Raw genomic sequence first — 17,577 nt, forward strand, 5'->3', positions numbered from 1 at the left:
ACCCTTAAACTACAAAAATCCTTTGTTGTGAAACTTAATTAAAAGAAAAACAATCATAATTATTAACTTATAACTTTACTACAAAGTTGTAAACTAAAAGCACCTGTTCCACTGCGACACGGTTGTCCTAACATAAGACAGCTAGACGCTGAACGCAAATTATCTACTTTAGCATTTAGAACTGCCTCCTTCAAAAATATAAGTGATGATTCAAATGACATTTGCTGTAGGGGCGATGATGATGCCTCCATACCTTTACGACTCATGGGCTCAAAGATTCCATTGTAAGTCATATAATCCGCTATCAGTGACAAATGTCGCGGGTCAACTTCAATGCCATATACATTAAATACGTTTTGGATTTCTTTAATTATAACTTTATTCGCTGCCTCTATTCCGTATGTATTGGCTATTGCATGAATGTCATTACTGTAGAGTTTATTCAAATCCAGCAAATCATTGTATTTGAACATTTGCACGATATTTATTCCTTCAGTCTTTAAAAATAAAACTCCTTTTTCAGTATTAGTAATTGCTCGCTTAATGTTCTTGATTTCGTAAATAACCGATTTTTTAGCAGCTTCACGCAATGCTTGTGTAAGATCAATTCGAAGGAAGGATATAGGAAAGAGAACAGTTAGTTCACACCATTGGTGGTTTTTGGTGTCGAATATATAATTGGTCGCATGACTAATTCGCTCCACGACATCAGCCATTGCTTTGCTGTCCGCAACAGAGATGCTTTCTGTATCATCAAGTTCTTTAACACTTTCGTCGTCATTTTCAACTTCTTCATCAGATTTCTCCTCTTCATCTGATTCTGGATCTTCATATTCTTGTTCTTCAGCACGCTTATTTCGAAGCTTTACCTGAAAAATTTAAAGTAATATTTTTAATATTACCTGCTACATCCTCAGAAGTGAATGAGATTCAGAAAATAAAAATTTCTAATCCAGTTAACTAAGGTAATATCAAAGCAAATTTTCTCTAAGAAGATCTAGAATAAAATAATGCAGTTTAATACATGGGTCTAAGTCCTAAGACTAATAAAAAATTTGACAAACATTGAACATTTAAAGAAATGATGTAATATAGGATAGGATAAGAGTACTTTCTTGCAACATATGATTATAATTTAATACTTCTTTTACAGATATAATCATACCTCTGTATTATCATCATCATCATTTGGGCCATCTTCATCTGAACTGTCATCAATATTAACAGGCTTCTTTACTGGTTCATCCTGAGGGTCATCATCTTCATCATCACTCGAAACCTTCTTTTTTTTCTTTTTTTCAGTAGACCAAGCAATTCCACTATTACCCTTGGCTTGTTTACGGATAATTGTAAACATTTCTGTGAAAAATTTCTTTTGCATATGCTTTATTATTTGCGATGGTTTCACCGAGTACTGAGTTTTATATTGATTGTATGGAAGGAAGAAAAACCTCATAATTGTCTTCAATTTCCTGTCAGGCTGCGTAACGATTTCGCATTCTATATCTATTTTCTCTAGTACATCGGATACAGTAACGCGGTTCATTTTCTTTCGTAGTTTTTCTGCTTTTTGGGTCAAGCCTGATATATTTCCGTAGAATGGTATATCCATATTAGGAGTTTTAACATTTACCGAAGCTGTCATAAGAATTTCTCTGAGACGCGGAATACCCAGTGTTACGTTCATGTCTCCTCTACCGGCAAAATGGAAAGTATTCAATGTCATCTGCGTTGAAGGTTCTCCAATAGATTGAGCAGCTAATATGCCAACAGGTTCTCCTGGTGCTGCCATAGATGCTAGATATTTTGCATTCATAACTTCGCCGAATTTATCATTGTCAGTGTACTCGTTGAATATGTTTTTATTGCGATTTTTTAAGTAGTTTTGAATAACGCCATCTAATTGTTCATTTATAACACCGAATTTATATTCTGGGGACATTTTACTTGGGATTGGATCTGGACAACGTTTTCTGGTGTACTGTGCCTTCTCATCTTCATCTAATGATCTCCACATAGTTTCTAATTCCCAATAATAGGGATCACGTGTTCGGTCAGTCGGCATTTCGTGAAGTTTGATATCTTTCTTGGTCTGAATAGAAAAAAGTGCAAACCCGTTTGATTTCTCTTTATCTGTAGGATTCCCATGTCTTTTCTTCCACTTTTTTAAAGATTTTTGAGCTTTGGCTACTACTTTAATGTCATCATCTTCCTTAAGTTTTTTAATAACTGATTTCCCAACTACTGCATTGGAGTTTATGTCAAGGAATGGTAATTGGCTGTGTTTTAAATATTGGCATTTTAATACATCTAGTCCATCTTCACCAAACGCAAATTGTATCACACTTCCATCAGCGTCACGTACGGTATGATCATACGCAACACTCAAACCTTCTAAATGTTTTATAAGGCACCTTTGTAAATAGCCTGAACGACTAGTTTTCACAGCTGTGTCAATAAGACCTTCACGACCAGCCATGCAGTGGAAAAAAAATTCCTGAGGTTGAATGCCTGTCATAAAGCGACCATCTATAAATCCTCCCGCTCTTGGTGAAACTTCATAAGGAGGAAAACTGGGCAAAGATCTACCAGATATCATTAATGGGGGCCTTTTACCTTCCAACTCAATTTGCCCAAGCAAGCAAGAAATCTGCATAGTATTAACTGTGGAACCTTTGGCACCAGACTGTACCATCAATTGAAGATTATTTGATGGAAATTTCTCTAACAAACCTTGAGATAAACAAACAGTGTTAATATTATTAGTGTATGAATCAAGCATATTCTTATATTGTCTATCAAGATTAGCACGAAATTTAGGATCTTTAGCCAATAATTCTCCAATAGTTTCTTTAAGTACATTGTCATCAACATCTGCTGGCAGATCAGTGGCTTTTACTGCAGCAACTTTACCAATCTGCCTTACGAGTTGCACTATTTCATCTCTCTTTTTATTAGCTTCTTCAACAACCAAAATATCTTTGACACCCAAAGTAAACCCAATCCACTGAAGGTAGAATGTAAAAACTTTTGAGAAGGAACTGAGTAATGCTGTTGAGGAATCACCGCCATATAACTCATACATACAGTGAACTAAACCATATGGAGTTGCACCATAATGGGTTTTATCTAAAACACCACATAAAAGTTCTCCTTTTCGAATAATTACTTGTGCCTCTGACAAATCATTGATTTCAAGTTGTGTACCTCCTGCAACCCAAGTCCTAGCTGGTACCTTTTGCCAAGCCTTATCACCAATTTTTGCTTTTCCTACTAATGATAAATATGGTTTACCCTTTGGTATGCTATTTATTATTATTGTTGAAAGAACCTGTTTCCCTGACCATAATAATACTGGTTTTAAGATGGTTGGAGGCAGTAGTTTTATTTCACCTCTATGGCTAGATAAAGCTTGAAACACTAATTGTTGATAATCTGCCTTAGAAAAAAATGTGCCACGTAAAGACATTCGCACCCCAGAAATAACATGATCTTGAATCAAACCACTTAGTGGTGTACCATCTTTTGGTACTAAATATTGCTTTCGAACTGACATAATATTATATGCTTCACTCCTTGCAATTTCATTTTGTGGAAAATGTGCATTCATTTCATCACCATCGAAATCAGCATTGTAGGATTTACAATTAGCATAATGTAATCGAATAGTCTTTTCTCCTTTTAGTATTCTAGCCCTATGTGCCATCATACTAGGTTTATGTAGAGACGGTTGACGGTTCAATATTAATACATCACCATTGATTAAATGCCTGTGAACAATCTTCAGGTCACTTTTCTTATATTCTTCTGGAGTGAGTAACCGCTTAGCAAGACTTTTCCTTTTATTTATACAATCTGGTGGGATTCGTATTGTCCTGCCATTTCTAATCTCTATTTTTTCAGCACCTGGATGTACATTAGGACCATTAATTACCATTTTTCTCAACTCATGAACATTCCATTCAGTAACTGGTACTGGATAAGTTAATTTTGTAGCAAAAGCATCAGGGATACCAATTTCATCTATATCTAAGTTAGGATCAGGAGTAATGACAGAGCGAGCTGCAAAATTTACTCTTTTACCCATCATATGCATTCTAATGACCCCCTGTTTTTTTTCTAAAACCTGCTTTAATCCTTGAGACACAACCCCTGCACCTTCACAATTTAGTATTTCATTTACATTTCTCTGAAGTTCTTGCCAACAGGTGTGTAATTTCTCAGCTGGAGATGCCCCAGGTGAAGATTCATAAGCCTGCCTTAACTCTGTATTCAATTGGCCAATAGTTTTGCTTTGATCTGTTGATTTCATAATTTGAAGGATAACTCGAGCTGATAGAGACCTTTTCAAAATAGCTTGATATACTTTGCTTTGGGGGTTTTCCATAATTTCGCCCCGTAATACATTGCAAGGTCTCACATTAATTGGCAAGACTGGCAAAACTTTCATGAAAAATATATCAGTAATTGGTTTTACTTTTGAATATTTTAATATAGGTAGACAGTACATCAAAACATCTTCATTATTTTCTGCTATTGAAGCACAAATTTGTTGCAATTCATCTGGCATCATTATTTTTATACTGCCACCTTTAGTGCCACTTTCTGCACTTGTATTATACATTATTTTATTATCTGAAGTTGTAACTTTGATTAATCGGTTTCTACAGAAAATACAAGTTTTTAAAGTATTTATTGCTTTGAAATAATGATTTATTACTTTACCTCTTTGTTTATCAATGTTCTTATTTTGAAATGTCTTTGTTACTGGATCTGTCTTTTTAAGCAGTTTCTGATATTTTCGAATTGTTTTGTGTGGTTTATCTGGAGAGGCAGACTTATCTTTCATATCAATCAAAAAATTTTCAAGATCCAAAGCAGCTGTAACATGTCCAGCATCCAGAAGATCTAATTGTAATTTAAGAATAAATCTCAGTTTATCATCAAGCTGAATTTTGTAGCATTTCAAGCAAGAAGTACGGAATAAGATGTACATATTTTTAATATAAAGTGGATTAGCTACTACCAAAGGTAGCTCAATATGTCCAAAATGGCCAGGACAGTTTAACAAAATGTTTCCACAAGTAGCACATTCATCATTTCTATCTCTTATTGGTCCCATCAAAGGGTCATAGAGACCTCCTCGTGTGGCATTGCCTAAGGAATCAAAAGACTGAGAGTTGGTTATTTTTACAACACTAAGTTGTTTAACATCCTCATCAGAGAATGTAAGAAATTGAACAGATTCAGGGTCAACCGACACTAGTCCCTTTAAAGCCGAAGATAAATTTATATCCACGTTCATTTTGAACCCTGAAAATAAATTTAAATTTAATACCGAAATAAAATAATGTAACTCATATAGATAACCTTATCTAAACTATTATTATAAACTCACCTATTTTTTGAAACTCTTAATTTAGAAAATTTAGTATTACGTGCCTCAGATGAAACTTTGTTTTTCTATCTAATATCATAATATTTGTAAAACTTTACATGTCTGGGACTACAGCAAGTCCATATTTATAATATAACACACGCCGTACAAGTTACAGAACAACATGCACCCAATTATCATAAGACATAAATAAAATAAATACTTTAAATAGTGCCATCAAGTATCAACTGTCAAAGTGCCAACTGTCAACTAAACATTGTTGATCATATGGATCTTTTAATTTAAGATTTAAAAAAAATAGAACAAGCAATAATCTATTTGACTAACGAAGCATTGTTTTATTTATCAAATATTATTCTTTAAACAAAATTCATTATAAGAGGATTTGATACAATTGAATATGTTTGAACATTCACTGTGGGAACATTGCATTAAATTACAACAAATAAATATTATTGGGTTAACTTAAGTGTAATTGAAGTAACATTAACCAAGGAAATCTAATGTTTAAATTCAAATCCAGTATCATATCTTCATTTGTGTAAAATGTTTAGCAAAAAAGTGCTATTCCTCAATTTTGAGGTTTTTGGTGTAGTAAAATAACACCAATAATCATTTATTTGTGATAAAGCAAGACACGTGACTGCATTTGAATGAACTTTATTGAATTCCTTTTACTAGAAAATAATGTTGCCATAAACAATCTCATAATGTAATGACACTCAAGTCTCAACAGTCACTACAAATTTTTAAATGTACCTAATCGGTAATAATAGTCTTTCCAGTCTGTGCGGTATGGTATACAACATGGCATAAAATAATATCGGTTGTCTGTAAAGTCGGTTTACTGACGATAGTTGAACGTGACAACGTCATAAGAAAGTACTGATGGAATGGTTGCATTCTTCAAAAGCAAAATTTTAATTTTATTTGTTAGATAGATATTTTGTATGGATATAGAGAAGGAAGTAAATGGAAATCACAATTGAATTGATCAAGTTACATTTGTTTGTAGGCATAAATACAATTATGTCAATTTTTGTGTGCAAGCGAGAGCGCGGAACGAGTGCTCTCGCTTGCACTTCAAGCCTTAAATGGAACGCCTCAGAGATAACACCGCATGAGTCATGTTTTTTCGTGCGTGCAGCCGGCTCCATCGAATTATAAGACGTTGTCACGTCAACAAAAAATAAAAAGATTGAGATTTTCATATTATGGCAATGTCAAGTGTCAGCCGTCAAATTAAAGTACGAGATCTGTCAACCACTGCTGAGGTTTGTGTTTTATTGTGACGTCATTTTTGTTTTGGGTAACTCTGATTAGATTAAATTCAGTCTATCAAATCTATCCTCGCCGTGTTAAGACTTAGAACGCGACATTGGCGGAATTGTGATTTACACAGAAGTCGCCATTATAAAATATGAAGTGAAGTGAGGTTTATGATTTTCTTCTTGATATTTGTTATTTTTGTGAAAATGTCGAAAAAGCCATTTCGATCTCAAGCGAGAAATATTGTTTTCAATTTCAATGTATTTATTTTTATGTCCTATCTTAAGAACCCGATGTATAACAACATTCTTCTTATAAATAACTAATATACTTCATGTTCATTATTACTAAAGACAAATAAAAATTAAACAGTATCATGATCATTTGATCCAATTCCCCCAGTATTGCCCACAACAAATTTTTATTTCCCTATTTGCCATGAGATTCCGGTAGAACTATAATACCGGTTTTTTTCAATTTAACATTAATAATGATAGCAACTTTTTCTACAAAATCCAATCGAGTCAACATGGCGGCGCAAGATGAAGTTGACGTCTGTGAAAGTTGGGAGGATATGGACGAAATTGGCGTAAGTTCATAGTGAAAGTTTATATTTTACACTTATAATTTATCTACTAAAGTCTATCTCTATATGATGAACACTTTGTTTTAGTTAGACCAGAAGATAAAACTTATGTCCAGCCTCCCTTCAGCAACAACATTAAAATCTTGCAAGGTTACAAACGTAATAGTTGAGGATAGCGCGTGTATTGGGTCTCAGTGCATAATGCCAGAACCAGCGATACGTATATTGAAGAGGCCTTCGTCAACTGGCAATGGTCAGCTAAATGGAGAAAATCGCGCCAGGCCTGTAAAAACCTTGGAACAAAGACAAAAGGAGTATGAACAGGCTAGGCTCAGAATACTAGGGGAAGCCAGAAGCCCAGAAGACGTCATCGACGATAAGTATGCATCAATTATGGTGTAGAAACATAATTTTATTTCCCTAAGCTACCTAGACATATACATTAGAAATGTAACACAGTTTTAAAGTTTATACCCTTACAACCTTAAAAATGTCAAAGTTTAACATGATACTTCATAAAGCACTTGATAATTCCAGCCTATCCCGCCTACAAGACAAATTACAAGCAAATAACTTAAACGAAAGTAAAGCAAAGAACTGTCAAAATGAAACCAAAGTGAAGGAAAGAAAGGTGCTAGCAAGAATACCTGGTGCTTCAGGTATATTTCCATCTCCTCCACCACCTGGTGTCTTGGTGATACGTACACCTAGGGGTCCTGATGGAACCAAAGGCTTTGTACGAAGGTAGCATATATTTACTACTGTAATTTTTATATAGTGACTGAATTGTTGAGCCCAATATTTTACAATTTCTACAAGTTTTTTTTATAATTTAATTCATATTTATTACTTATGTTTATTATATTAGGCTATAACTCCCATAAGTCTAAGACATTATATTTTGACATAAGGGAGTCATAGTTCATGCTAAATCTAGACTGTGAATCTTAATGAGGGATGCCCTATGCAAAATAAATATCAAATTGAATGGCTTCAGATATGGAAGGACTAATTTAAATCTGTATAAGTTTAGAGTATACTCTACCTCAAATATCGCTATTGACCTTGAATAAGTAATAGTTAAACTGTTGTTCCTTTCTTGTGGCATTGTCTTTTAAAGTGTCTATCTTTGATGCTGACTGTATGTTAAATAATATATTGAACCTATGTGAACCTGTTAAGTGCTTGAAGATAGTAAAAGAAAATTTTTCCAAGTCTTGTAGAAATTGTAAAATATTTATTGTGTAAGTACATTATTTGGGAACAATTACATTGTAATGTTACAATAACAAATAGTTATTGATTTTTTTACAATTGTACGTCTGAATGACATGTGCCTGCTAATGTTATTAATATTTAAACCTCATTTGTTAGAATTGATATCCTGTACTTTTTGTATAAGAAAGGGTTTAAAGTTAAATAAGGAGATCCATACCATGTGTTACTTTAATGTTGCATGGTAACAATTTGAGATGTGTATGAATACATCAATATTCTAAAGTCAGGTATTATTCATAAAATATCCATATACATAAAAATTATATAGGTAGGAAGTATTGTACCTATATATTCATTTGAATTTTAGATAATATCACATTTCTCTATGCATGATAAACCTATAAGTCAGCTGAATATATTTGGAACTTATATTTTGGGTTTTAAATTTTTTTATTGTATGTTTAATAGTAATTTCCGTAAACAAATGAGGTTGAAAGTTTTACCTATTAGACTAATATTTTTACTAATGGAGATCGGAATGACATTTTGTATAATATTTAGTTAAGATTTTCTAGTTAAGTAATTACAATTTTAAACAGCAATTATTTTATTCTAGCACATTTGAACAGTATTAAGGAACCATAAATTTTGGGTCCCATATTTGGAACATTAAAATATTATAGCCTACTGTGCTTAGAGGAAAAATAGTTGCTGTTGATGCTAGTTAAATAATTTTTAAGTTTGTGCATAATTTTAATTAAAAAAACTATTTTTATACATATGAATCAGTAAATAGGTGAAGCTTCTAGTCGTAACATGTTGAAACTGGCATGTTATTGAATATATGGCTCTTTCTCGCAAATAATGGTTACGCTGTGACAATGAAAACATGAAAGATCTATACATAGAGGTAATGTCAACAAAGTAATATGTGTTATGGTTGATGTTTGTACCCATTTTTACATTGAAATAGTTGAATACTGATGGAACTGTAATCTAGGCTCAGCAATAATGTGTACCGCATGATGAAACTTTTTTTTATATATTGATGAAAGCCATTATATTTTTGTAGTTTGAGGTTTATAGACATTGCAAGAAGGCTTCATTTATTTACAAAATTTGTATTAGAGACATTACATACTGCAATTTTGGCAATCGGTTCTTTTATCCATTTAGATATATAGGCCAACGCTATCACAATTGGCTTAGATAATAGAACATCTAGTCAGTATGTTAAGGTTTTAATAAGAGACATATACGCTATGTCAATTAAAAAAGTAAGAAATCAAGGTATATATATTCATAACATATTGAAAAACAAACTTCTAAATCTTTGGGCAAAATGATACATTATGATGAAGTTGACAGTATCTTGGCCTTGTAATTAGTCAGAAATTAAATTCAGTGTCTGCATACACTTGAAACGAAATAAAGTTAAAATTAACTTAACATTTGAAATCGTCAATTGAAAATTACATCTAAGTATAAATTTTAATATGGCCCAACGAAATAAATTGAAATATCAAATTTTTAAGTTGTATCAATAAAATATAAAACTTATAGCTGTTTCATGAAGCGATCAAAACTAGGAACTGGACACGTCACAACATCCCCTTTGTTCAATTCAACAGACAATATTTAACAAACAATTATAATGCCGCTAACTTATTTGGTTCAATGAAAATAGATCTACAGTTTTATCAATTTCTTAGTTGTTTGTCGATTTGAAACAGGTTCACTAAAGAAACAAAAGCTTACTGCCCACTAGTGTCTACGAGTGTACCACAGACTAGTGTGCAAGCAAAGGATCATAAATATGCAAGATATTTTAGATTTATTAATGTTCAACAATATGATAACTTTAGGAGGCAGGTCTATAATTATTGGGCAGTATTGTAATTTTATAAAGCGTCGCATTAATCGCAACTGCTCATTCCATTATTGCCAAAGCGTTTTTGAGTGTCAAAAGAAAAATGAAATTCATAATTGACATACTGATTCCCTCGTCTCATACTTATTTTTAAACAGGTAAAAAGTATTGGTTCGTATGTAATTATGTGTTTGAAAAGTTCTGTTTCATTGTATGTGCTTTGAAATCTCACAGGTTGTCAAAGATTGAAAATAAACGCACAACATCGCATTGAGTTTGTAATTATGTTTGATAAAATTACTGTTCTGCATATTTTTCAATTTTAATATGCCTTCAAACTTTTATTCAAGATCTTGCATTATTTATTTTCTATGATTTTGCTTTTGTTTACAAATTCTACAATCCTATTCATAAATATATTATTGGTCCTAAATATGTATTGATGTTAACTTGATGTGAGAAATTCAATACCTATTATAGACACAAAGTACGTTAATTAATGAGGGACGAGTATTAGTCACTTTTATTTGTAAATATCTATTTAGTTCAGTGCCAATTAATAATCGGTTTTCATATTAAAAGCAAGGTCCGTATTATATAACGTCTTAAACTTTAACGTTAACTGTCGTGAGAAAAAATGGATTCACATATCCTAAAACTTTTAAGTGGAAGTAAATAGTAAGTTAGTTCACTTTTTTGTATGCACTTCTACATTTTTTACTGTAACCTAGGCTCACCACCACAGTGGATTTGGTTTATTCAATTTATTTAACCCAAACCTTTTAAGAAATAACTGTTTGGAAGGCTCAGAGTTGTTGGCGTTCAGGAAGAAAAATATATACAATATACATATATGTATATATATACAGAAATAATATGTTCGACCCCACGATTAATTAATGCTTGAATTACGTTATAATACAAGTATTTAAGTGCTCGGAGCCCGGGGCCCGGTGCTCGCGAAGTCGAGATCTATCAAAAAGTAATTGCTGTCAAAGTTTATTTCATTGAAATACATACTTTCAATGAAAGTAAACCGTAATACTTCTTTTATTAATGAAGTCAGCATTTTAACTTAAACTACAAAAACGGATTTATATCCTATTTTACTATAGGATAATTATTGTATCTGTCCAAATTATTCGTAAGCTCATTGTACTCTTCATTTTAAGTTTAGTTTTATCAATTTATACCTAAATGAAATATAAGAATTGTTAAAAAATAAGTATTTATTTCGCCTCGACTACCTCTCAAAATATAAGTATCAATGCCAAATCTTTAATAATCGCTTATTACAGGATATTGAGTAATATTAAACCATCGATCGTTAAATCTAATAAATATGTAACTGGTCTTGTCTGTTCACACAAGATATTAATAACTGCATATTTAAAATGATTTTATTTGAAAAATAAAGTAACTTTGCCACCTACAAATAATATTAAAAGTAATACATCCAATTAATTTCTGCTTACACGAGCCTTCAACTCTTATAGGTAAGTATATAATTCAACAATAATTGTTGAAGAGTCAAAACAAACCTAATTCACGATATAAAATTGTACCTATATAACAATTATTTTGCAAAGAATGCATTTTTAGTCTAATAAGCATTTGAAAGATAAATTAATTGCCATTCGTTTAATAATATTATGTTGCTTAGCCTACATTAAGTACTCACGAATGTGTGTTTGTTGCGCTCATCCGATCATGATAAATTTTGATATAGGAACTTGGAAAAGAACATCCACGGGCAATAACCAGTATGTATAGTTAATGTTGACAATTCTAGTCGGTGAAGCAAGAATTAAATTAATAACTAGTTTATGTAAATGAACCCGTTCTCAATTTAGTTGAAAACAAACTGTTCTCGAGTATAGTTCTTTGCAATGGCGCACGAGAATTTAAGTGAGAGAGATCGTGCGGTTTTGAGAAGTATTTTTGATCCTACAGCAACAATTGGTGATGTAGCTGATGACGGGGATAAGTTTGGGGAAGAAGAAGAAGGTTGGTAAGAACGGCGCTTTTAAAGTTTGTTCGTCTCGACTCTCGGTGAACGAATGGTCCTCAATGTTTTATGATTTCTGAATTTAATTGAGATATATGCTTAAGTATCTACCTAAAATTTAATATCAGTCCTTACTCTTTCGGAAAACTACTTAAATTATGTGTAAGATAGATTTAAATTCCTCACGTATCTCATATATATGCTAGAGTCTGGCTTGTGGAAGAAGATAACGAAAAAGCGCGGCAAATTCAAAAATGTTGAGTATGGTATCCGTAAAAGTTTAATATATTTTGTGGATTAAACTTGATACTTCATTTTATTTTATTATTTTTTACATTGATAGTAACTGTATTTCTATGAAATTAAATACTTTACGTATTTAGTCTTTTACTATTGATACTTAAAATGACTAGCATTACATGGAAAACTAAAACTATATTTATTATAAAACACAACTTTATTCGGATCAATCAGAATCTAAAAAATTAATAAGCATAGATTCATCAGACTTATTGCTGTTATCACTCTCTGTGTCTCTCACTTTGATTATGAAATCTCAATGTTCCTCTTTAGTCCTGTCCCTTTCTTTATATTTATTTTCCACATGTACAACATTAAGTAGTTATTTTCTTCCACTCTTCTGCTGTTACATTTTCAAAGATTTCCTGCGAAAGAAAATAAATATTCTATCAAATAAAACAAAGTTTAGGCTACCATACCTGTTTACTATTCGGAAAAAATATATAATAGAAATAAAAATGAGTAATTGCATGAAGTATCAAGACAATAAATCATACTAACCTAAGAAATTCAATGACATTCTGTGTTGCCATCCGAAAGTTTTCAAATAATTATTTCTTTCATTAGCCAGACTCTATTCACCTATATACATATTTTAACCAATTACCTATTAATAGTAAAAACTACTTGTTATATAGCACACATACAGTCTCTATTGAATCTTATAAAGATATTTACCCAAAGTTTATCAAATAACTTAGATAATACACCAGCAAGCGAAGAATCGAAAACTCTTTGCATCCAAGGGGTGAAATTAGCGGAATCAGGAAAACTGGACGAAGCTTTGGAGCTGCTTAGCCGAGGAATTGCTGCTGCACCAAACAGAGCTTCGGGGTATAATGACAGAGCACAACTTTTGCGGCTTATGCAGAGAGATGAGGGTAATGTTTCATTGTCTACATTAAAGACATTTTCACCCAGAAGGAATATGATACTTATTTTAGTGGATTGTATTGTAATTGATAACTCCTGTAAGCCATAATAGCCCGGTCATTTTAGACATAAAAATAGTGATCAAATAAAGAAAATTCCGACAAAGCCAAATTTTCGTAGAGACCTTAGGTTTACCACAAGGAATAAAGTGTCAAAAGTCCCCATCAGTCCCATGTGAGCTTAGCGACTTATTCGGGGTCAAAGGTCAAATTTTTAGGTTTTTTGGATTTTTCTCGAAAACGGTAAGTTTTATCGAAAAGTACCTCAGAGCACAGTTGTAGATCTTAAAATTCTCTAAAAAAATGGTCTCTATGATTTTTTCTCTAAGACTCACTATTTCCCAGATATTGCGCTTGTAAGAATCATATTCCACATATGCCACGTATATACATATTTAGGTACTCAAGCAAGCAAAAATGCCTACTCGTGTCTCTTTTATGTATACATTATTAGTATAACCTGGGAAGGCGCAGCAACGGACAGAAATATATTCTTCTAAGAGTTTATCAGCTTATCCAAAATGCCAAAACTTTATTTTATTTTTACAAGCGATGACCGGATGCGATACTACGTCAGCAATGTTTAGAAGGGGCAAAAATTCAGTATTAAAATTATTTGAAAAAAATGATTTGATTGACTGCGCAAAAGTATTTACAGAAATTAATTCTTCACCTCAAATACTAATTACTAAAGGAATTCGGTTTCTTCTTGCGGTTTATGGAGCTCCAACAAAAATTGATTGCATAGATACGTACAGATATTTAACATTTGTAAAAAATACACGAAACAAAAAGCAAGTACAGCTATCTTGTCTTCCTCCAACATCGGCATCTGCTAGTCAACATTTGTTTCGAGTATACTATCAAGTTCAGACATGGCAAGGCAATGAACTGAACCCTGAAGACTGGGGTTGGAAATTGATAAATAATACTTTGGAACCGATTCGAACTTTACTTGCCCCCTGCTCCAGAAAAATTTCTTAACACTATTTTTTGCAATTGCAAGAAAGGTTGTAGTGCCAAATGTGGCTGTAAAAAAGTAGGCTTGCAGTGTTCTCCAGCGTGTACCAATTGCCAAGGTGTCTCTTGCTCAAATGTTCAATTAAATACAAGAGAGGAAGATTCATGTGATTTTGATGAAGAGACAACTGATTCATCTTCATTTGAACAATTTCTAAGCGCTTATCAACAGGAAAAAGAACAGGAAAGAACAAGAAGAAATTGAAGAAAACATGATTGTTGAAGTTGAATATGAAGAGTATGAGTCAGATTAAAGTAATAAAAAAAAGTTTGAACGACAGTTAAACTCAGTAACCCATATCAGTAATCTTCATACTATTAAATAATTATTGTTCCTGAAAATATCGTCAGAAAGGTTCGTGAAATAGGCCTACCGGGGATACCACGTTAAAAAAAACGCGCCGAGTACACTACCTCACAGGTGGTGAGGAAATGTGTGCATATTATGTAGACCGTGATTCTTACAAGCGCAATATCTGGGAAATAGTGGGTCTTAGAGAAAAAATCATAGGGACCATTTTTATAGAGAATTTTAAGATCTACAACTGTGCTCTGTGCACTTTTCGATAAAACTTACCGTTTTCGAGAAAAATCCAAAAAACCTAAAATTTTGACCTTGGACCCCGAATAAGTCGCTAAGCTCACATGGGACTGATGGGGACTTTTGACACTTTATTCCTTGTGGTAAACCTAAGGTCTCTACGAAAATTTGGCTTTGTCGGAATTTTCTTTATTTCAATTGTCTAAAATGACCGGGCTATAACCAGATATCTACATTGAAAAGAATATGGAATATCATTTTTGTATCCTTGATTACATACATCATTATAACGTCGAAAAAAAAATATAAATAGTTTTGGAAATACATATTCAAATTAAAAACATTAACTTTTATTTACAGAAATAATTTGAGCAATTTAAACGACGACATTTTGCGCGAACTGTTGAATACGTCACGTGTTTCTTTACTATCGGCGTATCAGTTATTTCATACATATTTTCAAATTAAATCGCCATGCTTATCACGGAATACCAATTCTTGCAAGTAGCGAAGTCATCTAATGTACCGAAGTGCAAGAACACTTATTACATTATATATGAAGTGCCTTTTATTCTAAAAGATACCGAGTAAGATTAAGAGCCTTTATCCCTTATAGCATCTACATTGCTTTACTGTATTTCTTACTTAACTTGTAGTAGTTGTTAGTCTTATTGACCTAAATACCCATATATAAAATTGTAATCTAATTATAAGCCAAATAGCACACTACCAGGACAAATGGGCATCTTTGGAGGAGGCCTTTTGGTTTTGGCGAGGCTCTTGCTTTATTAAGAAATCTTATTTATATAAAGAATTTTTAAGTGCATAATAATATAATTAGATTAAATTATCGCTAATTTCATGTTTATATTGTTGTGAACATCATTTTAAGGTAGATATGCTGCTATATATAATATATATACTGCTTAGTGTGAACTAGAAGTAATTTTCATTGAATATTTAAAAAACTACTTTACCTACCTAAGATAATTTACAATATAAGCTATCTTCTCATTGGAGTTCTAGGAAACATTTATGATCAGCTTTCGCCCGTTTATTCAGTACATCGTCCTAGATTTACTAAAAATATCCACAGGAATACAGTTATAATCTGTTTTTATCACAAACACTATTAATTCAGTATGAAAATAGACGTCGGATTTTATTTCCCTCTTCTATTTTGCACATTTTATATCGTATTTTATGGCTTCAATAAATAAACAAACAAATATAGAATTATAATGTGACGATATAAAACGATTGGATAAAAAAAAGGTTTGAAACGGATTTAAATGTTATGCATGTTCCTATTTTAGAAGCAGCAGCAGACATAAATCAAGCCATTAAGTTAACTGAAGGCAAACGAACTCGGTCGCGAGCGCTAGCTTTGTGTCAGCGCGGCGTGATGTTGCGAAAGAATGGATCTGACGATGAAGCACGCGCTGCCTTCTCTGAGGCTGCTAAGCTGGGAAGTAGCTTTGCTAGAAAACAGGTATATTTTGTCTATAATAATATAACTAAAATGAACGACTGATTGCATTTATGAATTATTTGGGAGAGATGTTTCGATACGATTTTATTATTATTATTATACTATTGCCTAATGACATAAGCGTACGACTCTCAATCAGGTCGTGCGTTCAACAGTGGCTGTGTCCCAACACATCATGCTTTGTGAGCATTATTCCTACTTAACAAACCTTATTTTAACTTGGATAAAATTGGCAACAGATCGATGCTATCCGAGGCCAAGGCTTTTGGGTATACACCCATAAAGGGCCACTGGATTATCATTAATACAAATAATAAAAACAAGAATTCGACCAATTTTAATAAGCTACTTTTTCAGGTGGTGGAACTAAACCCTTACGCTGCCCTGTGTAATCAAATGCTCAGCCAAGTTATGAAAGGAGAGAATATAAAATTATGAGCAAGAAATTTGAGGCCAACGTTTTGTGAATTATTTTAAGATATACTTAATTACCTAAAATAATTTTAAAAATAAAAGACACATGTCTAATGGATTAGAAATTTAATTTAAATTTTTGAGTACAATTCACAGTCACAGTCGAGAAGATTCCACAAACATTTCTGAAGACATGTCCAATGATCGATCCTGAGATACAAGCGATTGAATTCACTTTCGTATGCGTACGGACGAACGAACCGTTATTAAAATGACAATTTCATGAAAATGACGAATTTAATACTACAAATCCTACGCTAATAATATCAATTATTAGAATATAGCAATAAAATATTTATACGCAGAATTCTCATTTGAAATGTAACCAATAGTAAGCTCGAGACGACGCCATTGGTCGAAAATAGAAAATCCTGCGCATTCACAAATCCAAGTGTACAAACGCTACAAGCGGTACAAAGATAATCAATTGGAACTATGAAACCAAGAAAAAGTTTTGCAAGACAATGTA

The 17,577-nt window shown here is 32.5% G+C and overlaps 3 protein-coding genes across 4 annotated transcripts; 2 read left to right on the forward strand and 1 right to left on the reverse strand.

The window, feature by feature from the left end:
* Nucleotides 1-58: 58 nt before the first annotated feature.
* Nucleotides 59-5,584, reverse strand: LOC125048782 (DNA-directed RNA polymerase I subunit RPA1). The gene is made up of 3 exons (XM_047647662.1): nt 5,399-5,584; nt 1,166-5,313; nt 59-869 (listed from the first exon to the last, which is right to left on the reverse strand). Exons 2-3 carry the CDS (start codon nt 5,303-5,305, stop codon nt 63-65), a joined length of 4,947 nt encoding a protein of 1,648 aa, XP_047503618.1. The 5' UTR covers nt 5,306-5,313; nt 5,399-5,584; the 3' UTR covers nt 59-62.
* A 1,535-nt stretch (nt 5,585-7,119) lies between these two features.
* Nucleotides 7,120-8,805, forward strand: LOC125048784 (SUZ domain-containing protein 1). Its single transcript, XM_047647665.1, has 3 exons — nt 7,120-7,256; nt 7,341-7,633; nt 7,791-8,805. The coding sequence occupies exons 1-3, from the start codon at nt 7,158-7,160 to the stop codon at nt 7,999-8,001; spliced, it is 603 nt and encodes a 200-aa protein (XP_047503621.1). The 5' UTR covers nt 7,120-7,157; the 3' UTR covers nt 8,002-8,805.
* Nucleotides 7,875-17,415, forward strand: LOC125048785 (tetratricopeptide repeat protein 36 homolog). Of its 2 annotated transcripts, none has more exons than XM_047647668.1 (4): nt 7,875-7,997; nt 13,351-13,530; nt 16,459-16,634; nt 16,992-17,415. In XM_047647668.1, exons 1-4 carry the CDS (start codon nt 7,973-7,975, stop codon nt 17,070-17,072), a joined length of 462 nt encoding a protein of 153 aa, XP_047503624.1. In that variant the 5' UTR covers nt 7,875-7,972; the 3' UTR covers nt 17,073-17,415. The 2 variants fall into 2 exon arrangements, with proteins under 2 accessions (XP_047503624.1, XP_047503623.1); XM_047647667.1 differs by lacking the exon at nt 7,875-7,997 and adding an exon at nt 12,153-12,348.
* Nucleotides 17,416-17,577: the final 162 nt, after the last annotated feature.

Source organism: Pieris napi, chromosome 4, assembly GCF_905475465.1.
Source record: "Pieris napi chromosome 4, ilPieNapi1.2, whole genome shotgun sequence".
Taxonomy (NCBI): Eukaryota; Metazoa; Arthropoda; class Insecta; order Lepidoptera; family Pieridae; genus Pieris; species Pieris napi.